This window comes from Lonchura striata, chromosome 3, assembly GCF_046129695.1.
Source record: "Lonchura striata isolate bLonStr1 chromosome 3, bLonStr1.mat, whole genome shotgun sequence".
Lineage (NCBI taxonomy): Eukaryota > Metazoa > Chordata > Aves > Passeriformes > Estrildidae > Lonchura > Lonchura striata.
The window spans coordinates 50,652,557-50,679,414 of record NC_134605.1 but is presented as its reverse complement, the minus strand read 5'-3'; the positions used below and the strand labels follow the sequence as shown (position 1 = coordinate 50,679,414).

At 37.4% G+C, this 26,858-nt stretch overlaps 1 protein-coding gene across 1 annotated transcript in view; it reads left to right on the top strand.

Moving 5' to 3' along the window:
* The window catches only part of MAP3K5 (mitogen-activated protein kinase kinase kinase 5), a 98,730-nt gene that overhangs the window by 5,681 nt on the left and 66,191 nt on the right, over window positions 1-26,858 (top strand). Inside the window, exons 2-3 of the mRNA XM_021553111.3 lie at window positions 23,303-23,442; window positions 26,147-26,170. Coding sequence (XP_021408786.1) covers window positions 23,303-23,442; window positions 26,147-26,170 — 164 coding nt within the window. The remainder of the gene's footprint in view (window positions 1-23,302; window positions 23,443-26,146; window positions 26,171-26,858) is intronic.

Genomic DNA, 26,858 nt, shown 5'->3' with positions numbered 1-26,858 from the left:
ATGATAGAATAGGTCTAATATTTTACCTTTATTTCTGAAAGTCAGCATTATTGCTTTCAGAATTCATGCAGGCTTGGGTTTGAGTGTGGTATGTTGGCTTACTGGGCTTAGAAATACAGTGTGCAATGTTCTTGGGAAGACCCTTGATATAAAAGATGATAAAAAGTTCAGGGAATGAGTAAAATCACTTGTATGAAGGTGAACGTTACTTCAAAGATGTTCTACACTAAGTTGTTTCTGCAGATTCTACAGAATATTTGCAGATTTTGCATTTAGAAGCATTTACAGGCACACAGAAACACAGTAAAGCAGTAAGTACCAAAGCTCAACAGCATTCTTGTGGTTTCTTCCTCTAAATATGATAAATTATAGGATGCTATTTTTTTCAAGTGGGATTTATACCTTTATATATGTTTCCTGAAGTTCATTATTGTGACACCCTAACACAGACTTTCCTCTTAAACCCAAAGACAGTCATATTCTATTCAAAACTAATCTTCTTGATCCTAGAAATTGATGTAAATATTTTCTGTGGTAAAAAGCAGAATGTATCCTACCATATTACCTGTTTGTAGGAGCAAAAAAAATTACTAGCAGAGAGAATAATCACAAGTTTTATTCTATTCCACATTATCTCTCAGAACAATTAGGTGTTTTTCACTACTTTTTCTTGATGCCTCCTGATTAATATTTTTTAATTTCACTGAGAGAGTTTTATTAGACACTTTAAATAGTGCACATACTTTCTGTGATTATGCAGCACTTACATTCATATCTTATTTTACTTCTTTTTTACATCTTCCCCTGCCCTTCCCTCACTCCCCAGGTGCTGCTGTATCCCCACTACTGTTTTTATAAGCTCCTGACTGGAGAAACAAATGATAGTTCTTATTAGTGTAGCATCACTCTGGTCCAATTTCAGAGTCTAGGACAGGTACTAAAAAATAAAAAGAAGTTTAGTTCCACTGCCAGTGGAAATCATGTTAAACAATTCTGTATTTCGGCATTGATGATGCAAGTGATGAGTTGAATCAAGAGATGCCAAATAAGTTAATAATGATGTGCAGAATTGAGCTGATGGCTGTCTTGAGAGTATGACTATAATCACGTCAGGGATGCAAAATATTATGAGTATCAGAATGTGTCAGAATGCAAAGTACATATTGTAATGTTTAGGTGGGATGAGTTCTAAAGCTCCTTTTGATTCTGCATATTGAGTCCAGACTCTCTTAGATAGCAGCATTAGAAACAAAAACAAATGCATGGCATACCTTCAACACAGAAGAGTATTTAATTTTAAAGCACCTGAATATCATCTACATCTACAGCCAAAAATATGAGTCTGGAAAAAAATCCCTAATTCTTCAAAGTTTGTGTGTTCATAGTGCTAGTGGAGACTTGTGAATTTATGAAGAAATTGTGGGATTTGAAACATGTTCACAAATATTTCCATTGCTGGATGAGCTGTAAATTTTTATAACCAGATTCCAATATTGATGCTGTATTCCACTACTCTCATCAGGCTACTTGTCAATAGGTGACTGGAAAATTAATATTCCATCAGTTTCTGAAGCAGGAGGAGCACAGCAGATACACCCACTCCATGTATTTGGGCTGTGAGACCTGTGTTCTCTTTCAGACTCTGTCACTGACCTGTCACAGCAATTCGTAGCTCAGCTGTGCTGAAAGAACTTCCTCAGGCCTCTCCCACAGCTGAGAGGCTTATGCAGCACGTGCCATGGGTGTTAATTACCAGCCACTGTCTGTAACATTAAGGGGATACTCCTGATGTGTTTACTTACTGAAGTATTATCAGTGAGACTACAGAGTCCACATGAAGACTTTTGTTGGATTATTTTGAAGTTACTGGAAATTACTAGAAGTTAGACTTTTGAAATGGTACTTTCTCTTCTGCACTTGAATGCATCAGGGTGATAGAGCTAGTTTAGAAATACTTAATGGTATTTGAAGTGGTGGGAGGAAAGTAGGTTATGAAATTATTAGGGCCCTTAAAATACAGTAAAGATGTAAAACTCGTGAGGCATCTGTATGAGCAGACATCATCTAAGTATATTCCCCACTGGAGAAAATGCTGACTGGAACTAGAGGAATGCTTTTTGAGTAATGCAGAAGAAAGCTTGTGACTGATTTTTCTGCAGTTTGCATTTCTGTAGCTCTGAACAGGATGTGTCATAAAGAAATTACTCTTGAATTTGCTGCAGTCATGATAATAATTGACTTCTCTTTTTAGTAGCTTTCCAAAGTAAATAAGCACAATACAAAAAGCTCTAAATGTAGCAAGTGACAACAGCTGAAACAAGTTGTGTTAAAGCCTAAAGGTTCAAGTGAAAAGTAGAAAAGACCTTATATACATGTTTTAGCACCATTGTCCACAGTAAATTACACCCTCTGTTATGTCTTAAATAAAATTAAGTTAACCAAGTGAAAATTTCCATTTTATGGCAGTTTTTGTTTTGTCTCTGTATAGAACAGCTGAGTTTTGAGTGTGTTCTCTGGTGCTGATCATTTAAAACTTGTTCCTCTGTTTCCTCAGCGCTTTGGAACAGTCTGTATTTGGAATTGCTGTATTTGCATGCAGAGTTAACCTGCAGGTCTATTTGTAAGTTAAACTCAAGGGAATTATAAAACCTTAGTGCTCTATAGTGACAGGGATTTTGCAAGTCTGTGTTTAATGAAATTGAAGTCACTGCTGGGATTCACATCTTTCATTGTGAGCTCCCTGCTTTAGATTGTCCCCAAACATCCACTGTCCACAGCAGTTTGCTACTGCTTCTTCAGTCTGGCTTCTCTGGGGTTTATACTCAGCAGTACAGACACACTCAGAGTGCAGCATTTGTTGGAATGAGATGAACATCTGTAGCAGTCATCAAAGTCATCTCATACCACAGAACATGTGTGTGTGTGTGTGACAGATGAAAGAAGAATCTGTTTTGACAATTGGGGGATTTTCTGGTAATTACTGATGGTAGATTTCTGTAAGAAGTTTGTAATTGTGTTCCAAGAGAACATGAACCTCAGGCTGAGCTTGACATACAAGCACATGCTGCTTTTATGGTTTATATTACTATTTTCCTCTAAGATCAAATTTATGCCTAGATTGATGCAGATATAATATTTCAGTTATGAAAAGCTGCTGATCAACTATTAACAACATGCCAGAGTTGAATTCTCTTCTAAATCGTGTCTGCTTTTATTTATAAACATTGAGATGAGTTTAGATGCAGTATGGGGCTTAAATATTTCCCACAGTCTGAATCATTTGGAGCCAGTGGGAATCAGTGCTCTTTCAAATCCCACAAGAAATGTATGTTTTGATTTAAGAGCTAGACACCCCTGTAAAAATTTGGCTCTGCATTTCTCCCTTACTGTAATAAAGTAAATGAGTTGCTCTGGGACTTGCTTGCTGATTGTGTCAGTGGGTGTCTCTTGCAGAGAGTGCACTCTGGGTGAGTAAGCAGCTGGTGCTTTCAGTGGGGAAGACAGTTTTTCAGTGATATTTCCAGAGAAGAGTTATCTGCACTTGTAGAATTTATCTGGTTTTCTTCCCCTTCACATAATATTTGTCAGATACAGCTTTAATGCTGGTTTCATTACAGTTTTTCTGGCTTATTAGGGACCTGTAAACTGAGACCTGCAGTCTGAACTGTGAAGATGCAGGTTAAGCTTCTGGCAGAAGTCTATTCTGCAGTGTGCACAAGTCACTTGACTGTAGCACAGGAAGCCCTGGATGTGACCAAGGAAGACTCAATGATGTACCAGAAGTAAATGAACAGTTATACCACTGTAGGAATTCATTTATGGTTCTGAAGTGGGCCCCCTCCTGCTTGTGATAAATTTATTTGGTTATCTTGATTCAGTAGCAAAGTGCTTCATTTAACTCCACCTCAGAGGCACACCCATAAGATTAAATGCTCCCACTTCCACTGCTCCACCTTCAATATGATTTTTGCAGCTACACATACCTTTCAAAGCTTGATAGTACTGGCTTTTCTCTATAGAAGAATGTATCTGAAGGGAAAAACACTAGATGTAAGCCATAATTTTGTGTTTTATTGATTTATTACTACCTTTCAGTACAATATCTTAGATAAAGTTTCTTCACTTTCCTCCAGGAACCTTAAAGCTGATTTGAGTGAAAATAGATTGACTTTAACCTGAATGTATGCATGCTGACTACTGGTTATGCTTTCAATAATGTAGCATGATAATGAAACCAGATTTTTGGTTGTGTGCTGCATTCTGTCTTCACTCACTCCTTGCAGCTCTTGCCATCAGTGGAAGTGACAAGTGGTGTCTGTTGAGAAGGGCGGAAGCCATTTGCCTCTTGAATGTAACCTTGTCTTCCAGATCAGAGTTGGAAATGAGGTTTTTGCCAGGCAGTTGGTGTGAAGAACAGAGAATCCCTCCAAATCTCCTTGGGAGCGGAATTTTGTCAGTTCTCAATATTGTCATCATTCCTGGGTCAATTGCAATTGCAAAAGGCTCAGTGACACCATCCTGATGACTTTTACAATAAGTGAAGTCCTCTGTATTTATGTTCTCTGTTTTCCTGAGATCAGTTTCAATTTTTGTTTTCTGCAGAGCTGAACTTCACCATTACTTCTTATGAAAATAAATATACTTCCTTTGATACTTGAAATCCTTTAATACATAATCTCTTTCAAGGGTTTTCAGTGACTTTGCAAATCATTCAAGTTTCTTTGCACAAACTATTTTCTTTTGCTTATTATGTTGAAACTTATTTTGGGAGGTAAAGTTCCTTGATTGACTCATTCAATAGTTGTGTATTATTTACATTTCAAGACTGTGAAGGCTCTAATTTTCACAACTATTTTTATGATTGCATGTTAATTAGAAGAGGAAAAGAATTTCTTAAAGAGGTTTTTTTTTTTTTTTGGGTTTGTTTTGTTTTTGTTGGTTGGTTGTTTTTTTGTTTTGTTGGGTTTTTTATTTTTTGTTTGTTCTTGAGCGATTATGGTATTTCGTAACCCTACATCAGAGTGAACAGAGGTGTCTTTTTTTCCTTCTTCTCCTTGCTGCCACTGGCCAAGGGCAGCATGTGGGTACCCTGACTTACTACAGCCATAGAAGGCCACCTCCCATGGCTGCGCTTAGTCCAGGTCTGTAGCAGGAGAGAAAGCACTTCATCAACCTCTCAGCCTGAGGAAGGAAGTCCTTTGGTCTCATATAGGGCTGGGGCCTGGCAGTGGACGCTTGGTTCTGGACAAGCCTGTCAGGCTGGAGCCTGTGTGTGCAGCACTGTCCAGAGCTGAGACTGTGATGCAGCCCAGCCCAGCTGCGCTAGCAGCTTTTTGCTGGACCAGTCTCAGGGTGTTTTGCAGAATGCTCTCTATTGGCGAGAAGTGTCTCAGGCTGGATTTAGCAGCCACTCAAACAGCTTGTATTGAAGATTTACTCAAATATGCTTATTTCCTTGAGGCTTAATAACACCGGAAGTTTGTGGAGGTCATTAAGTGTGAAGTGGATTTAACATGGTTTAAATACTTCAATGCATTTGGGTGTATTTCACAATTCTGATGTACATGGAGAAAATCTTAAAAATATGTGTTCTAAAAGCATTCCACAAATGAAACAAGAAAATGAGGATTCTTGCCACTAATTCTGTTACCAGAAACCATGACCTCCCTTTTCCAGCTGATGCAAGAAGGCCAAAATGCAATAAAAGCACTGGGAAAATGGACTGAACTAAAGCAAGAGCTTTTGCAGCAAGCCCTGCCAAATGGGTGTGAACTGGAAAATTTCCAGTCCATTTTGTTGCCTAACTGCTTGCATTTTGGTCTCTGTTCTGCAGCATCCCAGAAGTGTCTCTTTGAGTGATCAGTGTGTTGACAATCTGATACTTGTCTCTGTATCCTCTCTATTCAAGTACTTTAATAGTAGCTTCAGTTGAAAAATTTCCTGGTAGGCAAATCTTACTATACTTTAGTGAAATTCAGTTTATGCTGTGGTTGGTTGCAAACTGGCAGATGCTTGTTTTCAATATTTAATTCAGTTCATAAGAAATTATATATTCCTTAGCTATAATGAATTGAAGATATGGATTCACAGACAGTCTGGGGTTGTTCAACATGGAGAAGAAGAGACTTCAGGGAGACCTCAATGCAGGCCTTCAAGGGGCTTATAAAAGACCTTAAAGGGGCTTATATAAAGGAGGGAGAGGGGCTTTTTATATGGGCAGATAGTGACAGAAAAAGGGTGAATGGTTTTAAGCTGAAAGGTTAAAACTGGTTTTCAAACTGAAAGAGGGCAGGTTTAGAGGAGATGTTAAGAAGAAATTCTTTACACAGCAGGTGGTGAAGCACTGGAACAGATTACCCACAGGCTGTAGATGCCCCATCCATGGAAGTGTTCAAGGCTGCTTTGGGTGGGCCCTGAGCAACTTTATCTAGTGAGTGGCATCCCTGCCCAAGACAGCAGGGTTGAAATTAGGTGAACTTTGATGTCCCTTCCAAGCCATTCTATGATTCTGTGATTTAGAGCTGCTGCCATAGTAATGTCAAGTTCTTTTGCAGAAAAACTGTCTCAGTCTTCTAACGCTGAAAGGCCTAGTTGACATGGCACATTTTCAAATAATCTTAATGCCAGTAAATAAATACAAGCAATATGACAGTTACTGCAATATGCACATCAATATTAGAAAAGAGAATTACCCTCCTGCTAAGAGTATACTGATGCCTCACTCTAGCTGCAGTGCTAAGTAGGGTAAGACGATCATAAAATCAATTTTTCTGTGCACTTACTCTCATTAAGTAGGACTGCTGGAATAGTTGAGTTTATTGTATCCTATGAGATGCAGTCCCATGGCAGCTTAAGTGGAGGAGAAACTGGACTAACACGCTTCTCCCTGCTGCTGCTTTCAGTGTTCAGGGAATTACATGATGAGGTATGGAGCTGGCCTGATTGCCACCTCACTCCTTTACTTCCTTCTGGTTAGCTTTCTGTTGAGTAAGTTCTGTGAGCTGAGCACACATTCCAGAGGACAGACCAGAAGCAGCCTGTGTTGAGATTGTCTAAAGGTGTGGTTTCATGTTATTCTTGATCTTGTCTCCTTGTGCACTGCCTCATATCCTTTCCTCTTCCGGTCAGGGTGGCTAAGGAATGTATTTCATGCTGCTGTGCCAGCTGTTTGTGCTCTCAGTCTGATGTTTTTCAGATATTTTCAGTTTACAGGAAGGTTTAAAAGCATTCTCTGAGTTTTTCTGTGTATTACAACAAAAACTTGAGGACTTCTCATCATCTGAAAGTTCAAAGATTCTACCACCTGAACTGAAATTTTGACTACATCTTTGCTAGCAAATGAGGGAAGCACCCAAAATTCATAGGTGCTCATGGTCAAAAGAAATTACAAAAGTCAGAGGGTCTGCAAAAGCTTAGATTTTATACTTGCCATGAAAATTGGTATTTTAGCCCACTGTCTCCCAGTATAAGCAACAGTAGTGGGTTTTGAATAAAGGGGCAGAGTGCAAAGGAAGAGAGAGAGGTGGGTTAAAGAGGGTGAAAGAGGAAAAAAGGAAGAGAGATCAGCAGTCCTGGCTCCAGCCCTGATCCAGCTAATGGTATGGCCAAAGTCCAGGGATGCACACACACCTGGGCTTTGTGGGGGTACCTTTTTATAGATAAGTTTTCTCTGCCCTGGAGATAAGTTTCTCACTTTCTATGCAAGTTACTTGTCATGCTCAGTCCATTCTTCTAGATCTTTCTGGACATGGGTCAGAGGGCTTTGGAGATCTTTGGTGATCTTGATCCCCCCCTATAGTCCATGCCTAGTTCTTGACCTCATTCATACACTGTACTGTGTTGTGCTTATCTCCAGGAACCAGAATAAAGACACTTGTCCCAGAAAAGTTCTGGCCAACCTCTGTATGGCCCCCTTCTCCAGCCACATCCTGTTTTTTCTCACAACAATCCTTGGTTGGCTGCACAGTTATCTGGCTATTGGTGTTTGGAGACATACACATTAGTCCCCATATCTTCTAGGCTTCTACACATGGTAGCAGAGTCCAGTGGCCTATGCTATTAAACTGTTATCGCTTATGGCATGCTTTTGGTCTGTGCCAATGACTGGAGCCTCAGTAGCATTCCCAGTGACCTGTTTGAAGGAAGCAGCCTGAGGCTAGGAGAATTTAAGACTGATGTAAACTGTTCCAAGCCACTTGGTCCTGATGCAGAAGTGGGACCTGGAACATGTCTAATTGGTCAGCATTGCTATCTATACTGGTTTCCTAGTTTAGGTGTAACAAGTGTGCTTCTTTGAAGCTTTGGTTCAGAGGAAGTGCAGTTGTAGTGCCATATCTATTCAGGAAGATGGGTTAAAGATACTGCATTTGTGAATGCACAATTTCAGCAGCTATCTGAGCTTCCAAATTCACAGCCTTTCTTGAGGCCCTTAAACTGAATGAAGGGCCGTGAGTAGCTATTGCAAGTCTTAGGCCTCAATGGTCGCTCAGCAAATAACCTGCTAATATGTGCTGGTTGTTGAAAAAGAATCTTTCAGATCCACCATATAGAACTAGATTGCAAATACAGCATTTGTGCATCTTTTCCAGCATAGATCGTCAGTTTCTTTGTATCTGCAGGAAATGTACAAAATGTCATGACTGAATATGTGGTAAAAATTTCACTTTCCATTTTTCTACATTTGATTATTTTCAGTCAAACTCTTATGCATAACTCAGAGAGTACATGTCAGTTCTTTTCTTTTATATATAAAATATATAATATTTTCAATTCTTAAGTTCTGCTTAAATGTAACTTCCCTGCAGTTATATTGAAAAGCCTTCGGTGTGGCAAATGAAGAAGGTTGACTGCAAAAGAAGCAAATTAAATTTCAGGAGCTTCATTTTTGGCTTATGCTATTGTAAATTACTTGGTCTATGCTGGCAAAATTGTTTCCTAGAGTTTGTGGTTTAATTTGTTGGCCTTTATATCTAGGTATTTTTGGATAAATCTCAGCAAAAGAGTGGTTACTCTGCTAAAAATGAATGTGTGAGTAGGTGGTGGCTGTTGTCACTTTTTTTCCTCCAATGTCTCAAGTGTTTCTTCATCCTAAATATTAATTTTTCTCTTATATAGAAGATGAAAAGCCTGAAGCATCAGAATTTAAATGTTAGTATGATGCAAATGCAAACTGAGCTAGGTTTCCTACCAATTGTGTGGGCCATTTAGTTTGTGTAAAGCTGAATATCTATTTTGATGGCAATTATTCAGATTTACATCTCTGTAGCTTTCCTGTTCACATCAATAATTGTTGTAGAAAAAAAAAAAATCTGTTTTTAGCATAAATTACTGCTATCTTTACCATTTCAGCACTTCAGGTTTAATGGAGGTTGATGCCTGTGTTGAATATTGCAGTGAGATCATGTATACTGAGTTGTTTTAGTTAATTGATACTAGAACACTTGGAATACTAAATGAATTCCAGAAGTTACTTGGAATGAAAACGTTTTTACCTGTACATAAAGCACAGAAAGAAATAGATTATATTAGATTAAGCAAATCATCAGTTTCATATGCAGATGGTAATTCTTGCCACTTTGGCTCAATTAACCTTTGTCAGTCATCAAACTTTCTCTTGCTCCACTGATTTAGGCACTTAGAATTGATGAACTCATAAAGTTCTTCTAGTATAATTTCCTTGGTTCAGTTGTGGGCTAGCTAACATGAGGTTTTGCTGCCTACTTTCATTTTAAAACTATAGGTAATGGATTAGTTTGTAGACTATTTTCTCAAATAAAATGTCTGCTTTTGTTTCAATTTTGTAGTCCTTGTTCTTACTCAAAAATGCAATGCAAGACACTTAAAACTTCATTTGTAGTTCTAGTTCTGCTTCAAAATTGCTGCTAATACAATATATTTTTTTTCTGTACATGGAGTTCAGCATTGTCCTAGCTTGGTGAATGTCCATATGTAAATACTTCAGAATTGAATTCAACATTTACAGTGCTCCAAGTGCTTTATCTTGAAGTCTTTTATCTTGCTTCTGCCAGCTCTTATGCTGGCTGTTCCCCTTCATGGGTAATGTACTTAAGGATTTCATCCACAGAGGCTAAAGCACTTTATGGAGGGAACAGATAGCCATCACATCATTTTAAGGAGAATGAAAAGAAACCAAAAGGATGGAGAGTAAATGACTTGCCTGAGGTTTGGCAATAGACCATAGCTAAAGGTGAGGAGAGAACTCAGATTTCCTGAGTTTGTGAGCTGCTGGCTAGGTCAGATGCACTACTGTTATGATCACTGGTGATTTAGATATGACTCATTTCTATTAAGAAGACAAGAACTTCTAGAATAGTTAACATAAAATCTGAAATTTGAAACACTTTACACGGTGGTTGGATATTAAATTGTACTGCAGTAATTCTAAATTAGTGTCATAGCCATATAAAAGTAGTTTTTTGATACTTGAATCATATGCAGAGATGGGCTGCCTTTGGAAGTAAAGTTTGAGCATCTTGTATTAATACAGGGAGTGACAAGCAACAATAATCCAAGGCTGTTCTTTTTGCTGCAAAACTGAATTCAGTAAGAATGGAATCATAGCTATCACAGGCCACCTGGAGTTACCATTGACATAGCCAAAAGCTTATCAGATCTGTTTAATCTCGTTTTGCAACAATTAGCAGCAATCATGTCAGGCGTTAAAGAATTTAACTCGGATGAGTCATTTCCGTTTTCTGTTGGGGGATGCAATAGTGCAGTTACTTGTGAGGCTGGGCAGGCTATGCTGCCTTAGAGGCAGATAGTGGTGGTGTGAGCAATCGTATTAATTCTGTATTAATTTGCAAATTAGTGGTTGCTTCTCAGGAATTTTGAGTGTGATTTTTCCAGTAAATTAAATACCAAGTTACTACTTACGTGCACAGGTGTGGTTAGTTTGGTAGAAAACTAGTGTAGGAGGTTTTGTCCTCCTTAATAAGAATAATCTGTGTATCACCTCATCTCCTCTTTCTTTATTGATACTTTCGCTGTTACTCTGACAATCTTGAAAGGCGAGGGGTGATCTGTGCTCCAGTAAGCTAAAGCAAAAAGTCATAGCTCAAATTTTGAAATTAATTTCAAGCTTGGTCTGTGCAAAAGGGAGATGAGCTTAATGTAAATAGAGCAGGCTGGATGGATCTGTGTCTGTCTGAACTTTTATCCTAGACTTGTGCAATTGCTGTCCTTGGGAACGTGTGAGAGGTGAAGTTTACTAAACAACAGCCGTTCCACACTTTATTGTACTTGGCAACAATACTGTAATCTTGTAACTTGTATGTCTGCAACTGTAGACAAGGCTGCGACTTTGCTTCTTTTTGCTGGAGATAAACTCCTTGTCCTTGCTACCTTCTAACAGGCTCCTTTCAATTTTTATAAGTATTTGAGGCTTTTGTGTTACAAGGCAGGATAACCTAATCTGTGCTGTGGAGTGCTTTGCAAAACTGGACATTAATTCCAGCTCTATCTTTTGCAATTTGTTGCAATAGAAGAAAATTATCGTGCCATGTACCATGTTAGTGACATATATCTAGCTTGATGGAGGGTTGCTTTTTTTAATTTCTGAATACTCCAAACTATAGTCTCATCTTTAAATTTAAGACTTTCTTTTCTGTGTGAGGTTGATACTTTTTTGCAGTGTTTTTGGTGGAGCCCAGGGATCTTTCAAACTAGGTTTAATCAGGTGTGTTTTGTTTACGCTGTACTTCACCTGTGTTGACTGAAGTAAATTGATTTGTGTGGTTGAGTGCCGTGTGTGGGCTTTTTCCTGCTAAATTGCAAGGAAGGCTGCGTGCAAATGTTGTACGCTTGACTTGGAGATCACTAGGGTCTGGCCAAACACTGTGAATGTTGTCCTACCTGCTTTCAAATCATGTTTGACTTGAGAAGCCTTAATAGTAGTGTTACGTGGGAAAAGCAGCTTAACTGTAATTCTACAGCTTGCTTTGTTGAAAGAAAGTGGTGGTGATTTCAGTTTTTGTTTTATTTTTGTTTTATTTTATTTTTTAAAGAAGAGCTGGAAATGGATAAGGTATATGAGATATGGAAGCAGATACTGATATGTCTTTATGTTTTTTCAAGCATTTCTCTGAAATAGGACATAAATAGACCTTGTAAGGTGCAGATGAGTAGGAAAAGTAGACATAATATTTTGAATTTAAACAACAAATATTTACGACATTGCTAATAGATGATAAATAATAATAAATTCATGTTCTAGGAATGATAAATTCATTACTGTGCTCATAGGGAAGGAATATGCATTACTTCCCAGAAATCTATAAGCAAGGAAACAATTTATCAACTAGTGCTTACAGGTTTTAATTTGGGAAATATTGGTCAGTGCAGTCATTAGACCAATTTTATCATCAAATTAATAGACAGAGACACAGAATAACTAAATGCTGCAGGGTATGCTTATTTTTTAATCTGTTAGGGTGTGTAACAGCTTACAGGTATGGTGACTGAATTACTGAAAACCTCATAGGAGTAATAAATAAACTTGTCAGCAGCCACAATGAAAGTAAGAAAGGAAGGAAAAACTAAAAGAGGTATTTGCTGTATAACTGTGATGTGCAATATCTTTGCCATGTGCATCTCTGCTCATCACATTTGAAAAACTGAATTTGGATCTTGGTAGAAGACACAGACAAAGGAAAAAACAGATTATCAGAATCATTCATGGAATTGTTTCCATGCAGATAGAGACTGACTTGATAGGGTCTTTTCAGAAGAAAAACAAAGGGACAGGTGGTGTGCTCTAAAATCAGGAATGGAAAGGAAAGATTTATTAAGGAGTTCCGACTCATTTTTAATTTTTGACTTTCTAACTCTTATCTGTAAGCAGCTTCAGAAGAAGCTAAAAGAAGCACTTTCCCATAAAAGGGCATAGTTAAATAGTCTTCAAAAGGACTAACATTCCTGAGGGATGGGTTTGCTAAGACCTGTTATATATTGTGTACACAAGAAATGACTTGGAAACTCTTCAGACTGTTGAATTTCCAGATGCTTTAGGATGTACCATGTGGTTCTGTAGTTCCTTTTTCCTTTTTGCCAAGATTTATGCACTTTTTAAGAGATGATGGTGTTTTTTATCAGAAAACATGGCATGTGACATTCAGAAGCCTTCAGGCAGTTAGTTTTCTCAAAGCTCTTCTGTTCATGGGAAAACATTGGACACAGCAGTGAAAATGCTACAAGGTAGAGATTTTTGTGGAGAGGGTGGTGAGAACCAGGAGTGGTAGGCATATTTTTTGATTATTATGAAATTTGAGGACTAAAATTCTTAAGTGTTATATTTTGAATGAAAAATAGGTTGTGTTGTTTTTTTTTTTTTTATCATGGAAACATTTCCATGCCTAAATAAAGACATTTAACAAATGTGTTTGTTTACATCTCTTAGAAAAATTCTGCTTCCAAATTTTCAGAGGCTTAGGAAGATTCCCATTTTTAACAGGCATTCCAGATGCTGTTCATCATAATCTTGAAGTGCTTGTATTTATTTTTCAGTTTGTACTTGCTGCTTCTAAGTTTAAACCATTTTTGGTATCACTGGATTGGAAAATATTAACTCTCACAACTTGAAAATAATATTATAAGAAATATTTGTGCATATTTGTATTAGAAACACTTCCAGAGTATTTTCAGTGGCTTAATGGATATGGCTCTGGCCTTCTTAAGAAAAGTCTATCTGTCTTAAACATTTAGTTCCTCTGGGTGTAGGCCACATTTCTACTACAACCTATGTAAAAATGAGCAAGATGTTTTCTTCTTAACAAGAAATTGACAGGATTAGCCAAAAAGAGGAAGAGCTTTCAGATGGCATAAACACATCCTGAGGAAAATTTCTTCCAGAGAATGTTTGCTGTTTATTAACAAAAATTTTAAAGTAATCCACAGTAGGTGGTATTGCTGAGAAGATGAAGGAATTGAATGATGCCCTTTGGATGGAGAACTTTTGTTCAGATGAGTAAAGAAGTTAAAGACGTTTTAAAAGGCATGTAAGCCTTAGTAAGACAGTTTCTGAAAGAGTTTGAGTAATACTTGCTGAAGACTGCTATTTTTTTGGTGCATGACTTCTGACTTGAGTTGATCTTGGCAACATTGTAGTGGGAGATTATATTGATATTACATTAGAGCAAATGGGTTAAAAATATAAATAAAGAAAACATTATTTAGAGTCACAGGTAAAATCTGGCAGCAGGTAGGAGTTGAAGTGGCTTTTTTGAAGAAGGAAATCACACTCTTCTTATGAGCCTGTACTTAAGGGTAATCCATTTAAGACAGTATATTGAGATGTCAAAAGCTTTTGATGGGATAGTTTACCAAATACTCTTAAAGGGATAAAATGTCTGGAGATGACATCCGTATAACTCTTAAGTGGACTCTTAAAGGAAAGGAACAGAAGATAAGTTTTGCAATGAAGCAAGGTTACCTGTAGAACACCAGGCTGTTAAAAGGATTGTTCTGTACTTTTTTGTTTTGAATTGGCCTTTTCAGAAGTTTCACGGTTGATCTAAAATTATTTTTCTGGTTCAGGCTTGTCAAAACTTTAGAAACTAGGTAGTAAAGAATTGTAGAAGGTTTTATGGTACCAGGGAAATGAGCAGCAAAAGGACAGCTGAAGTTCAGTGATAGTGAATGCAAAGTAACATACATGTTGATATTCAGCTTTCTAGGTAGCTTAACATTTTACTGTAAATGTGTGTGGATTGTTTAAAAAAGCTCAGTCTTTACTTGCACCATTCTTACCATCTCTGCCACATTGCCTGCTGGCTTCTGGCAGAGAAGAAATACTGAGTTAAACAGAGTTTTGATCTGATCCCGCCAGATACTGCAATGAAACCCAGACTTTGTTTTTAAAGCTTATTGGTGGATCTAGACATTTTTGTCACAGTGAGCTGAGCAAAGAAACCAAATATATAGCTGTGTTGTAAGTGAAAATAGTTAGATTTTAGAAAAAAAAAAAAAAAACCAAGCTGGAAGACTTCTTAGGTGGAGAAAACCTGAGGTCATTTACTCAGGAATAAACAGAACAGGAAAGACAGAAATAAAAAGAACATTTGATCAGCTTTTTCTCCTACCCGTCTTGTCCTTGAGATGGATTGTTGTTTCTTTCCTTGGCTTTAATTTTCTCTGCAACTTTTGAGCTGTAGAAAACTCTACAGTTCATATAGACTTTTGGAAAACTTTCCACCACCCATGAGACCTGGCTGTTTGGTTTTCATAGGACTCTCCTTTCTTCTTTGAACTTTTCTGTTGGCACACCTGTGTTCTTACAAGTTCTTTCTTCTTGGGTAGACCCAGTCACTTCTCCAGAGAATAATCACTCTCCCATCTTGTATCTCAAAGACACATAACATGTGAATATAAACCAAAATAAGCACAAATTCCATCACATCCTCTCTCTCTCTCTCTCTATCTATCTATCTCTATCTGTCTAGGGGTTTGCCTGCTTAAGATCCTGCCCAGGCCAAAGGAGTGTTTGGTCTTTGAAAAAAAATTGAAACCGTGAAGACCTTCTGAACAAAATTTCTCAATGTAGAAGTACTGTTTTGCTACAGCCTGCCTTGTTTTCATTGACTGCTTCTGCTGTTGTGTGTGTGGATTGCTTAAATAGCATTTGGTACAGATTCCAACTCTAGCCCTGTAATGTGCTTCAGCATTCAGCTGAGCTTCAGTAGTTACCCCATTGTCATCTGAGTATTTTTTCTGATGCAAAGTTCAGAGTTAAGGTAGTCTTTAGTATTTGGCGTTATTGGTACTAGGGAATGTGTTTCACTAGGATTGATACAGAGTGAGTCTGAACATATTGAGGTTATTTTTGAATAAATGGCTCTTTGTTTGCCTGTCATTTTTTATTCTTGCCTGATCCCGAGATCCTCCCACATGCATTAAGCTGAGAGTGTTTTTCTTTTAATTGTTGGGGGCTGGAATCATGTGATAACATTACAATCCTGTTTTGGGCCAAGAGAGTTTGGATTTTTTTAAACTCAAGCTTTCTTCTGTTTTCTTCATCAGAAAGCCTTTCTATATTGTTTCAATTGTCTTCAGATCATTGACACAGTAATTTAGGTTTTGATGTGTAGTTTGATGTGTTAATTCCTACACAACCCATTATTGTTTGTCATCCCTATCTTTCTGTCTCATTTCTTTTCTAACAGCTGTTATAACTTTCTTTTTGTTACCAGTTTGTTGCCAGCTTCTGCTGTTTTATTTTGGTAATTGCCTTCATCTTATCTCTCATCAGGTTTTGATTACAGAAGCAAGAGGTTCTTTTCCCTTCACATATTTGAAGCATAGTGCAGACAAAAAAGCCAGAGTTTCACTTGGAGGATCTTGGTCTTGAATACTGTTATTGCAACAAGAAAAGTAACTTGTTTTTCTCTCCTCCTTGCTTGGTTGATTCTACTTGGTGAAGTATTAAATTTCATTTTGTGAGAATAATCTGAGCCAGTTAGCTACAAAAGTTGGCAGGAATCAATTTGCAGAAGTGTTATTAAGGGCACCTTGATGTATTTGTGGGACAGGATGCAAGTTTTGTAACACTCCTGTGTGACAGCAGATCACTGCCAATCACTTAAACATTTGTGGGGGTTCTCCAGGACATCTGGATTTGTAGTTTATGAACTTTTTTGTGATTTTCAGTTTAAATTTATGCAGAGATGACTTTTATTTGTTCATGCATATTGTCAGCCTTTAACTTCTCTCTTACCTTAATTAGAAAGAAATCAACAATTATTAATGATTTAAAAGGAGAAAAGATTGCTTTTACATTATTAGTTAGGATTTTTTGTTAATGACCAGACTCATAGAGACCTAAATTGAGTCACATACTCAATTTAGAGTCTGTCAGTATGCCTATAGATGCCTAATGTAATGAGGTAGATTGTGTATATGTAATTTTATTTTTTTCTTCTTCCTGTGATGTTATATATGGGATTCTTGAACAAGTAGATGTTGTATCCATGTCTATATGAAGGATTAAAATTTACCTACTCCCTGGAACAATATGTGACTCTTAAGCAGGACTAATTAGGTACTCAGTTGCATACTTGCAGATGTTGTAGGGTCTGGTCCCTTCTTTATATAGGACCTAGTGATTGTGTGGGTGTAAAGTGAGATCATCTAAGTGATCCAGGAGTCAGCTGATCCTGCATGCTCACCCCACCTCTCCAAGCCAACAGAGAGACTGAGTTGTCTCACTGGGTATTGACCACACTAGGTCTGATACAAATGTGGAAGAGGGTCAGAACCACCCCCAACAGTAAAAGCTGCTTATTGAGTTTATCTGAAGGGAAATCATGTCTTTTTGCTTATAAGTCTAGGTGTAGGTGTTTCTTTGAAATTCAAGAACAGCTCAACTCAGTTTAGCTGTTTAAGGAACAATGGGCTCTTAATACCAGCATGAGGGCAAAATGGTATTGTTGTATTCAAAGGTTACTTGGTGCTTTTTGGGCAAGTATTAAGTGCTCTAATTATTTCTAGCTCAACTTTTTGCTATGCAGCATCTGGAAAGGGACCACCCCCCAGACAGTTGGGTTTGTGTTGTATTTTCTGGGAATTTGTGCTCAGAAACTCCCTTTTGAGTAGGTTGTGGGCTCTGGTCTATACTTCATTGATGATGGAGCTCTGCTTCCATTGCATAAAAATGAGACTGCTCAAGACAGGATTACTATTAGATTCCTAAGTCATAGTGCATTTAACTAGATAAGAACTAGCCCATGTGCATCACATGTTTTTGTCTTGGTGCCCTTAAGCCTACTTTGTGCATAAGTTCAAGCCTCTACAAATACTCTGCTTTTCCTCTAGTATATGGCACAATTAACTTGCCTGTGCTATCATTGCCTGCTTTTCCTTCCCCATATTCAAGCCTCAGACACCCCTTACAAAGTTGTTTTTTTTTTGTTTTTTTTTTTTTTAGCCTCTCCCAACAGACTGGCTTGACTGGACTGGTTTCCTGGGAGGTCGGCCATTCACCTGTGTTTGGGTGTTCTCACCTCAGTGGCTCCCATCAATTGTTTCCGGTCTTGGAGCCATATGAGACACTCTTGACAGGAAATGTCTGGTTCCAGTGCTGTTGACATGTCAGTGGCACTGTGGTTTGCACAGTTGAACCAGAAATACCAATCTGTACTGACGTGTTGGAATTGCCAAAGCAGGTTTCCTACCTCATGCAGGCAGTCTCTGGTAAACAGGAAAATGTCTGTGCCAAGCATATAGAATCACAAAGAAGTTGAAATAGATAAGGATATTCCTTGCTTGTTTCTGAAAGTTTGCCCAATAGTAAGTGTCGTCATATCATTGTTCTAAGGCTGAATGGAGAGCCGCTACTGCAGTATAAAATAAGTTTGGTGTTCAGACTTGCACTGAAATAAATTTTACCCTCCTTTCTTTTCTTCTATATCTATGTCAGAATGATATCTGCCTCTTTTAGTCCTCAAGTAGAAAAGAGCACAAAATCCTGGTCTCAGAAGTTGCCGTTATTATCTTTCCTGTTCCCCTGATTGATTGTGGGACAGTGAATGTAAGGCAATAGTCATGTGTTTAATACCAATTAATCAGAAGATAATAGAAAACATAAACATTCATTAGTTGTATAGTTGCTCTGTTTGTATTCACTGCTTTTCCTGGCAGTATTGTAGTAAGCAGGTAGTATCAAAAAGTAGGGTGTACATGTAAGATATCTCAGAGCACTTGTTTAAACATTCTTATTTGCCCTTTTACATTTAAAACAATGCGTAGGAGATGAACTTTGACCACTGCATTTCATTTATCACTATCTTGGTGACTAAAGGCATGGCTAATAGCCAAGAGCAAAGGGCTCTGTATCCACTAATGGACACTTACCCTATTTTGGCCATATTAATGTGTATACTCTGGAGTTTTTACCATTTCTTAAGACAAGTTAATTAGTAGAGACTTTACATGTAAGGTTCTCAATCTTTGCACAGATAACTTAAAGAGAACTACGTGGGTTTACATCACAGTTAGGAATGATTTGTAAGATAGATTTAATCTGTGCCAAACTTCACAGAGATGTGTACTTTTCTAGTGCTTCTCAGGCAAAAAGGGTCAAGTGAGTTGCCTCCAATTCCAACTCATGAATCTGGTTTCCCAGGGTAATAAGAAGCCAGTTACTACTGCAGTGATATTTTGTTCTCTTGGATGCGTGATAGTGCATTTCAAGCTACTGTTGGTGTAGATGTTAGTTAGCCTAATAACAGGCTAGATTTTGATTGCTTAGTAGTTGTTGGTGTGTCTGCAGTTCAGTGTGTGGTTGCTCAGCTAATGTGTACACAAGCAGCCTTATTAGAAGCAATTTGGCTGCTGTCAGCAGGCAGACAGGGCTTGGGGTGATTTAGGACATGGACACTGAACTGCCTGCTGCTGGATTTATGCTGGTTTTGCTGCCTAAACCAGGGCGAATGGAGCTCTAGTCTTAAGTTTATGATACACTTGTCTTATCAATTTAGGCAGGACAACTGTTTAAGGAGATGGGAGAGAAGGTAGTGATTAGACTTATTTTATTGTTCATAAACTATTAGGAGACAATAATATACTTCAAGGTCTATTATAAGACTTTCTAGCTCTAATGTGAAAAATTACTAGAAAAGGTAAAGACCGTTCTACACCTGTTTTCTTTAGTATCAGCGATCAATCACCAGGTCTACTTACATGAGATAGAATAAATTTTATCCCTTACTTTGGTCTTGGGTACAAAATTAAATTTCACATTCTTTCAGCCTGTGAGGTTGCAAAAATTGCAGTTCTTGCACTTTCTGTCTTTTCTTCCTGTTTTATGCAGCGTGCTTCCATTCCTACCCTACTCATTAGTCTGCTGGATCCTGAACAGACTTTGCTGCGACATTGAAGGTGTGCAAGAGCATTTGAAGTGAATTGACATCAGTGAACTGATGTTCCTGGTCTTCAGAGTGCTTCATCCTGAGGTCTTAGGTGTTGAGAGAGCTCTAATCTGATTCCTGTGCTTGATCAGGCTTTTACTTGCCTTGAAACCCAAAACACAGATGTTTTGGTAAGGGGGTAGTTCCAATGTAACTGTAGAGCTGATTCCTCCACCTTCATTGAAATACCATTTTGCCACTTATGAAAGTGTGTTCTCCAGTGAATAGAAAACTTATCTTCTATGGCATCAGAATGTTTGATTGAGGTCATCCTGGGGAAATGAGAGTGAGAACCTGATAAAGAGGATTATGGCAGTTTATATGTTGATTGATAATATAACTGACCAAACAGTTATTTTGGGCGTAGCTAAATCCTGGCTCTTGCAAACTTGTGAGAATTTTGATATCTGTGTATGTACTTTACTTAGATTTGTCTTGAAAACCATCAGTCCTGCTAATCTTTTCTAAACTTCTAATAATATTTTATGTAATTGAATATAGTGTTTGGCTGTTTTGTAGTGCACTTGATGGTACACTTCAGGTGCTTTGTAGGAACCATTACCACTCCTGTTTCTGTGGTGGGTTTTTTATCTTTTTTCTTTTTCTCCAGAATGAGTTACATAGTATTTGACTTCTGTATTTCTGTGAAGTACATTGATCGCTCCTTTGCTCAGAGGAGTTATCTTCTGATGTTATGAAAGAAGATAGTCAAAAATAGGTCTGTCAGAAGAGCTAGTTTAGGATATATGGTTTTTTATTTGAATAGATATCTGATCTCAAAAGTGCATATACCTTTTTTAGCTTGTTAGAATTGCAGGTAAGATTTGGGTTGTTCCCCTTGGAAATTGCAGTACTAGCCCTGAGGCCTAACCTGAACTTGAGAAATCTGATCTCTTTGTTGTCAGTGACATCTTCATCTTAAAATACATAACTGCTAAAATGAACAGGAAAACTTCACAAAAGATAGACCTATTCTAAGGAAGACACTGCTTTATCTATCAAATGAGTTATCCAGATAAATTTCAGAGAAGTCTTGACATATCTTTTCTTCTTTTAGTTACATCAGAAATACAAGTATCACAGAAGAGTTTATACCAGTGTAATTTTTCAGGCAGATGTTTCTTTACTCATGGCCCTTCCCTCCTCTGTGTAAGACACTCAAGGTTTTTGTATGGTTTGGGTATTTTTTATTTTATTTTATTTTATTTTTACTATGATAGGGATGGTACAGAGCCCAAGAATGTTTCCTACAGTGTGGTCCTGTGTCAGATTCTGTTCAATGTATTTTGCCAGCTTGACAGTAATATATATATCGACACAAAATATTTTTTGGGTTTCTCTTTCCTTCTTCATGATCTTAGGAACTTGCCGTTTTAACATAGGATTTCTTAAGTGTTTTTTGTAATTTAGCTTTGATCAGGCTCCATTTAAAGTAGTATTTCCCTTTTAATCTTAATTTTGCAACTCTAGTGAAAGCACATTATCTTGCAAGATTGCAGAATTAAGTCATGGCACATTGCGCAAATTTTCCTCTTGCTTGGCACTAATAGATATGTACCATAAATTTGGAGTTGCTCAAGATTAGACTTCTATGTGAGTAAGAGCAGTTAAAAATATAACTTGCATTATGGCAAGTTTGAGAAGAAAATAAACAGACTCAAATCTCACCCCAAAATATAGTAGTGGTATTGTCGTTCTTGTTTGGCTTTTGTGATGCTTCACTTTCCTAAAATTAATGTGAGTATATGTGTAGTCTTAGTAGTGCACTGCCTTTTTTACTTCAGTAAAATTTGATGGCATCCATACTGCAAAATACTGTGTGGAATTAGACAGAGGGAGATGCTTAGAACACAAGTTATTAATCTTAGCATTTTAGAAAACATAGTTTAATATTGGGTCTTTTAGTGTGAAAAGATGTATTTTTTTATACCATATTAGTCTTGTCTCTTTTAATTTTGTTTCTTGAAGAGCCTAGGCTTGTACAGGCAAAGTTTGTTCTTTCCCCTATATGTATCTATACTTCCTTCAGGATTTTAATAATTTATAAGCCTGTAGGCCAGTTACTGAAGCACATTACTGAAGAGTAGATGTCTCAAAGGTATTCCTTTTCAACAAGCTGGAGAGACACTGCTTCCCCAGATAAGAGTGTGACCACAAGGCTTATCTTTTATTGAATATCTTCATTTCAGTTTTGATGTTCTAAATAAATAGATGAGGCGAGAAGTTGTGGTTAGAGGTAGAATCTCTGATTAGATTAATTAGAGAAACTTGAGGGTCCATAGGCTTTTCCCCTACAGAGCTTATCTTGCTATCTGTCTTTTCAGTCATTCCAAAGCTTCCAAAGGAATGGGAAAGCATAGAGAGATACTGGAAACGAGCCTGCTTTTCTTGTTCAACTCTTTAACAGAAGCTTATTTCTCTGGTTTGGGTTTGGTTTTCTATTTTTTTCCTGAAACCTAAGAAAAAAATTAATTGTGTGAAAAGACAGAAAGGTGTTTGTAGAAGAGGTGGAGATGAATCAATTTTCTTGCTTTGCTCTCTTGATTCCACAAGACTTTTGCAGTGGAAATAGTCTGCCTAGTATAACAGGAATCTTACAGAGTCAGCAGAAATAGTTATTGTCTCTTGTTACACTTTGGCATTGGTGCAGATCTTGTAAAGAGAAACACATGGTTTAAGAGAAATTGTGGACTACATTCCTTGTTCTATAAGCATTCATGTGCTTGCATGCATTATTCACACAGGTAATACTTATTGTGAATAGAATTCTCTGCACAGTTAAGTTTTTACTTATATGGGTGTTTCTTTGGCTTCTCTGCATCTGTACCTTGTCTTTTTCTCATTCTGTCATCTTTCTATATGAATCAAAATAGATCTGAATGGTAATTTATATTGGAACATTACCTTTCAGTTTGTTTTCTTCCAAAATTCTAGTACAGAATCTATACAGTATGTTATAGATAACATGAATTTTTATTGCAACTTGCACAGAGAGCAAAAATACATCTAATGTAATTTTTAAATTTTATTTTTCACTAAGGTTATCATTTACCATGTATAGATTTACCAAGTGAATTTTATTCTTGAAGACAGCAATTTTTTTCCCTTTTCTTGATCAACGGTTTATCCATTTTTGCTATTTTAATGTCTCATTTAAATAAAAAATACAGGAGTAATAGTTAAATAGAAAAAGCTAAACCACATCCTGCTGACTATGTTCAAAATTCAAGCGTAATAGCTAAAATGGGGAAATCTCTCTTGATCTCTTATTTCCTACTTAAAGCCAGGTCTTCTTACCAAAATAAATTGTGTGAAGAAACAAGACCTAGATGTATTTGACTGTCAGAAATGTGTGGCATTGACAATATCTTTTTTTTCTGCAGATATTGCTGTGGTCGAGATGAGTGATGCCTTCCGTCAACCTTCCCTGTTCTACCATCTGGGAGTCAGGGAGAGCTTCAGCATGGCTAACAACATTATCCTCTACTGTGACACAAATGCAGAGTCTCTGCAGTCACTGAAGGTAGCACTGGGTGGAAAAAGGGGTTTGAAGGGAAAGTCACAGCTAGTCTAACACTTGAAATAAATTATTTCTGTAAGAAATACACATGCTACTTGTGGTTGAGAACAGAATAGCAAACATGTTCTGAGGCCTGGCAAAGGTGTCTACAATGCAATGCTGTAAAACTCAGTTTAATTTTCTAAAGAGAAAGATTTAGATTGCTTGATTACAGTCACTTAAATACCTAGCTGTTAAATGGCTGTTTATGGAAACAGAAATATGCCAAATTTGAGATGAGAAACTAAATGCAAGACTTTGTCATTCAAGGGAATTACTGGTGTTTGTGGTAAACTGCTACAGTAATAACAATCCTGTGAGAGTGTAGGCAGCAGAATAATCTTTAGGCTTTAGCTTGTGTCTAAATTAGCAGTTTTCTGCCAAACCTTATGGGGCCTCCTGATACCTCCTGGTAAATCTTGCTGAGTTACAGCTGTTTGCATCAGGTACCTGCAGGACTACTGTGCTGGAGATTAGCAGCAATGTAATAGAATCAGTAAAAAAAAACCTCATGCCTCAGTGCACAGTTAATAGTACTTCACTTTAAGGCAAGAGGGTCTTTTAAGATAATCTATGGGGCTGTGTATTTTGTCAGCCAAGTAGTTGGTAGTTGGTACTTGCTTCCTACTGCAACTATCCAAAAGGTTTAGCAACTTCCATGATGGGAAAGGACAGACAACTCAGATGGCAGACTTTTCAATTACTTCCCCTCTCTCAGATGCGTTGGCTTTACTCAGGAGGTGTTTTATGCTCTTGCGCTTCCCTTCCATGCTTGGCTGAGAAGAAGAATTTAGAGTGAGCAGCTTGGTGAGTCAGACTGCAGTCTGGGCACCAGCACCACTCAGGAAGGATTTGCTTCCACTGCTTCTGGCAAGTGCAGGCTATATGGTTTTGATTCTGTCCCTTTTCTTCAGGCTGGCCCTATGTTTGGGACATACTTAGTAGCTCAGTTTCTTCCCCCAGCTCTTCCCTCTAAATTTTCTCAGCTAACTGGACCACTTGCAATCCAGTTATTTCCTTTCTTTTTGCAACACAAAGAGTATACAGATGAAAGCCCTAAAAATAATGCTAATGATAAAAGATATATCTGGGAATTTAATTCAGTTGTGTAAGTACAATGATCTACAGTATGAGCAGAGCAGAATTTCATTCTACTGGGCAAAGAGCCAAATACCCAACTCCCACTGAGAAATTACTTAGGTGAGGCATCAGGCTTTCCTGGGCACTTGGAAGAACTTTTTACTAGTTTAGGAGCTTGACTTTGTAAATGGGTCATGTGCTGGATTCCTACTGGCGTCAGTGGAAGCCCAGTTCTGTGCAGGGGGCTTGGATGTCACAGTTGCCACCAGTACTCTGCTGTCTGAAAGACTCTTTGGTTTCCCTTAGCTTTGAACTGGGCTTGTGTTTCTGCTCTTGATAGTCTGTAGGGAATTAGTCAAAGAGTGACACCCTTTCCATACTATTTAGTAACTGTCTAAAAAAAGTAGCTGTGGGTATACTGGGACATCTTTTGGTATACTGGGACATCTTTTGAGGCAGTGTTTGTCCCATATTACTCAGCAGGTAAAAGTAGAAGCAATGCAGGAGGGCATGTGCAGTTTTAATCTTGTATGGAAGTGGGAATTACAAAACTGAAAATGAAGGAAATACAGAACTGCAGCACATGATTTAATCAGGGCACAAAGCAGTGTAAGTAAACTTCTGGTGAAATGTTCTTCTGCATGAACATTCAGGCCAGGCTGGACAGGACTGATCAGCCTGGTTTAGGAGAAGACATTCCTGTTGACCAGAACTTTATGACCTACACTTGGAAAGCTAGAAACAGTCCTATGAAGCTAGAAACATGCCCTCTCAACAGGGAGAAAAGCAATTTTATCAAAGCCTGACTTAAGCAAGATGGAAATGATGAGGCACCTTGGTTTGATGCTGTGCTTGTTTTTAATGCTGTTGTGCCAGTGAAGCTGCTTACCGGTCCCAGTGACAGAGGCAAATCTGTCTGATAAATCTGTTATGGTTATCAATTCCTGGGATACGAACTTATTGACAAGTCATGCTGGAAGCAAGATGATCATTGCTCAGAAGTGGTTTACACTTGAGTTGTACCACCTGGATTAGTGTGCAGGAATCAGCTCTTTCCATCTGTGTATGCTTCTAATTCTCTGAAAATTCACACTGAAAATGTGAAGATATGTTCTTTGCATCTAATTATTAGAGCCAAGTGAATTTCAAGCAGTTTTGGAATATTTTAAAACCTCATATGAATACTGCTTTCTATTCTTTTTGATTGCTTCTCCTGGTACCAAAATGTTACTGTATTTGGCTTTTCAAATAGGAATAGATGTTTATTAATAGACAACTTCTGGACATCATCCCTCTAGGAAAATTTATAAATGGAGGGACATGTATATATGTGTATATATGTATAGTCACATGCAGACAGTAGATAGGCTCTTATGTATATGTAGTTTGTATGTATCTACTTGGTTCCATAGGAATTTTGTCTCTTCTGAGACAATACCTTATTTATGTTAATTTGACAGGCATAAGAAAACATCTGCCAACCAACCTTTTCTTGTCATGTGTGCAAACAGTAGTATTAGAAAGTCACACTGATCAAATACCTTTCCTAGTGCTGTCAACATTGTCATTTTTTTTGTTTTTATTTCAGGAAATTATTTTCCAGAAGAATAATGTAAGTATGATGTATGGATTTCAGTTGAATTATAAACATTCCAAACTTCTATTTCATTAAATGTTGTTTATATTCTGTTTTCCACTCAAATAATTTAACACTTTCCTACTGTATTGTACAGAGTTAGATATAGAATTCTGGAAATTCTAGCAGCAAATATGAGTAAATCACTTGGTTGCTAGGTACCAAGCTCACTTCTTACCTTGCCTGTATCTATCAGTGGTATTTTCTCTGCTGCCTTTACTTGTCTGTCATATTATCTCACACCCATTTGCATTTGTCATTTTATCCTTTTTGGTTTTGGTTGCCTTTTTCTATTCACTCTTCTTTAATGTTATTTTTCAAATGCTCTGTTAGAAAATAGAGTTATTTAGAAACTTGCTCATTTTAGAAATCCATGGCTACAGCTCTGAAAAGAAAAAAGTGTGTATGTATATATGTATGCATGTGTATATATATGTGTGTGTATATATATGTATGTGCACATATATGTATGTATATAAATGTGTGTATAGCTATGTAATATATATTTGTGTACAGATATATATATGTATATATAGATGTATGTCTGTGTATATATATCAAGTGCATTTATAAAGAGAGCATTTATTTCTATATATAAAGAGAGTATTTATTTCTAAAAGTTATGTCTTGGAGCTGTTAGTCCAAGCGTATTGCAGATCCCAAT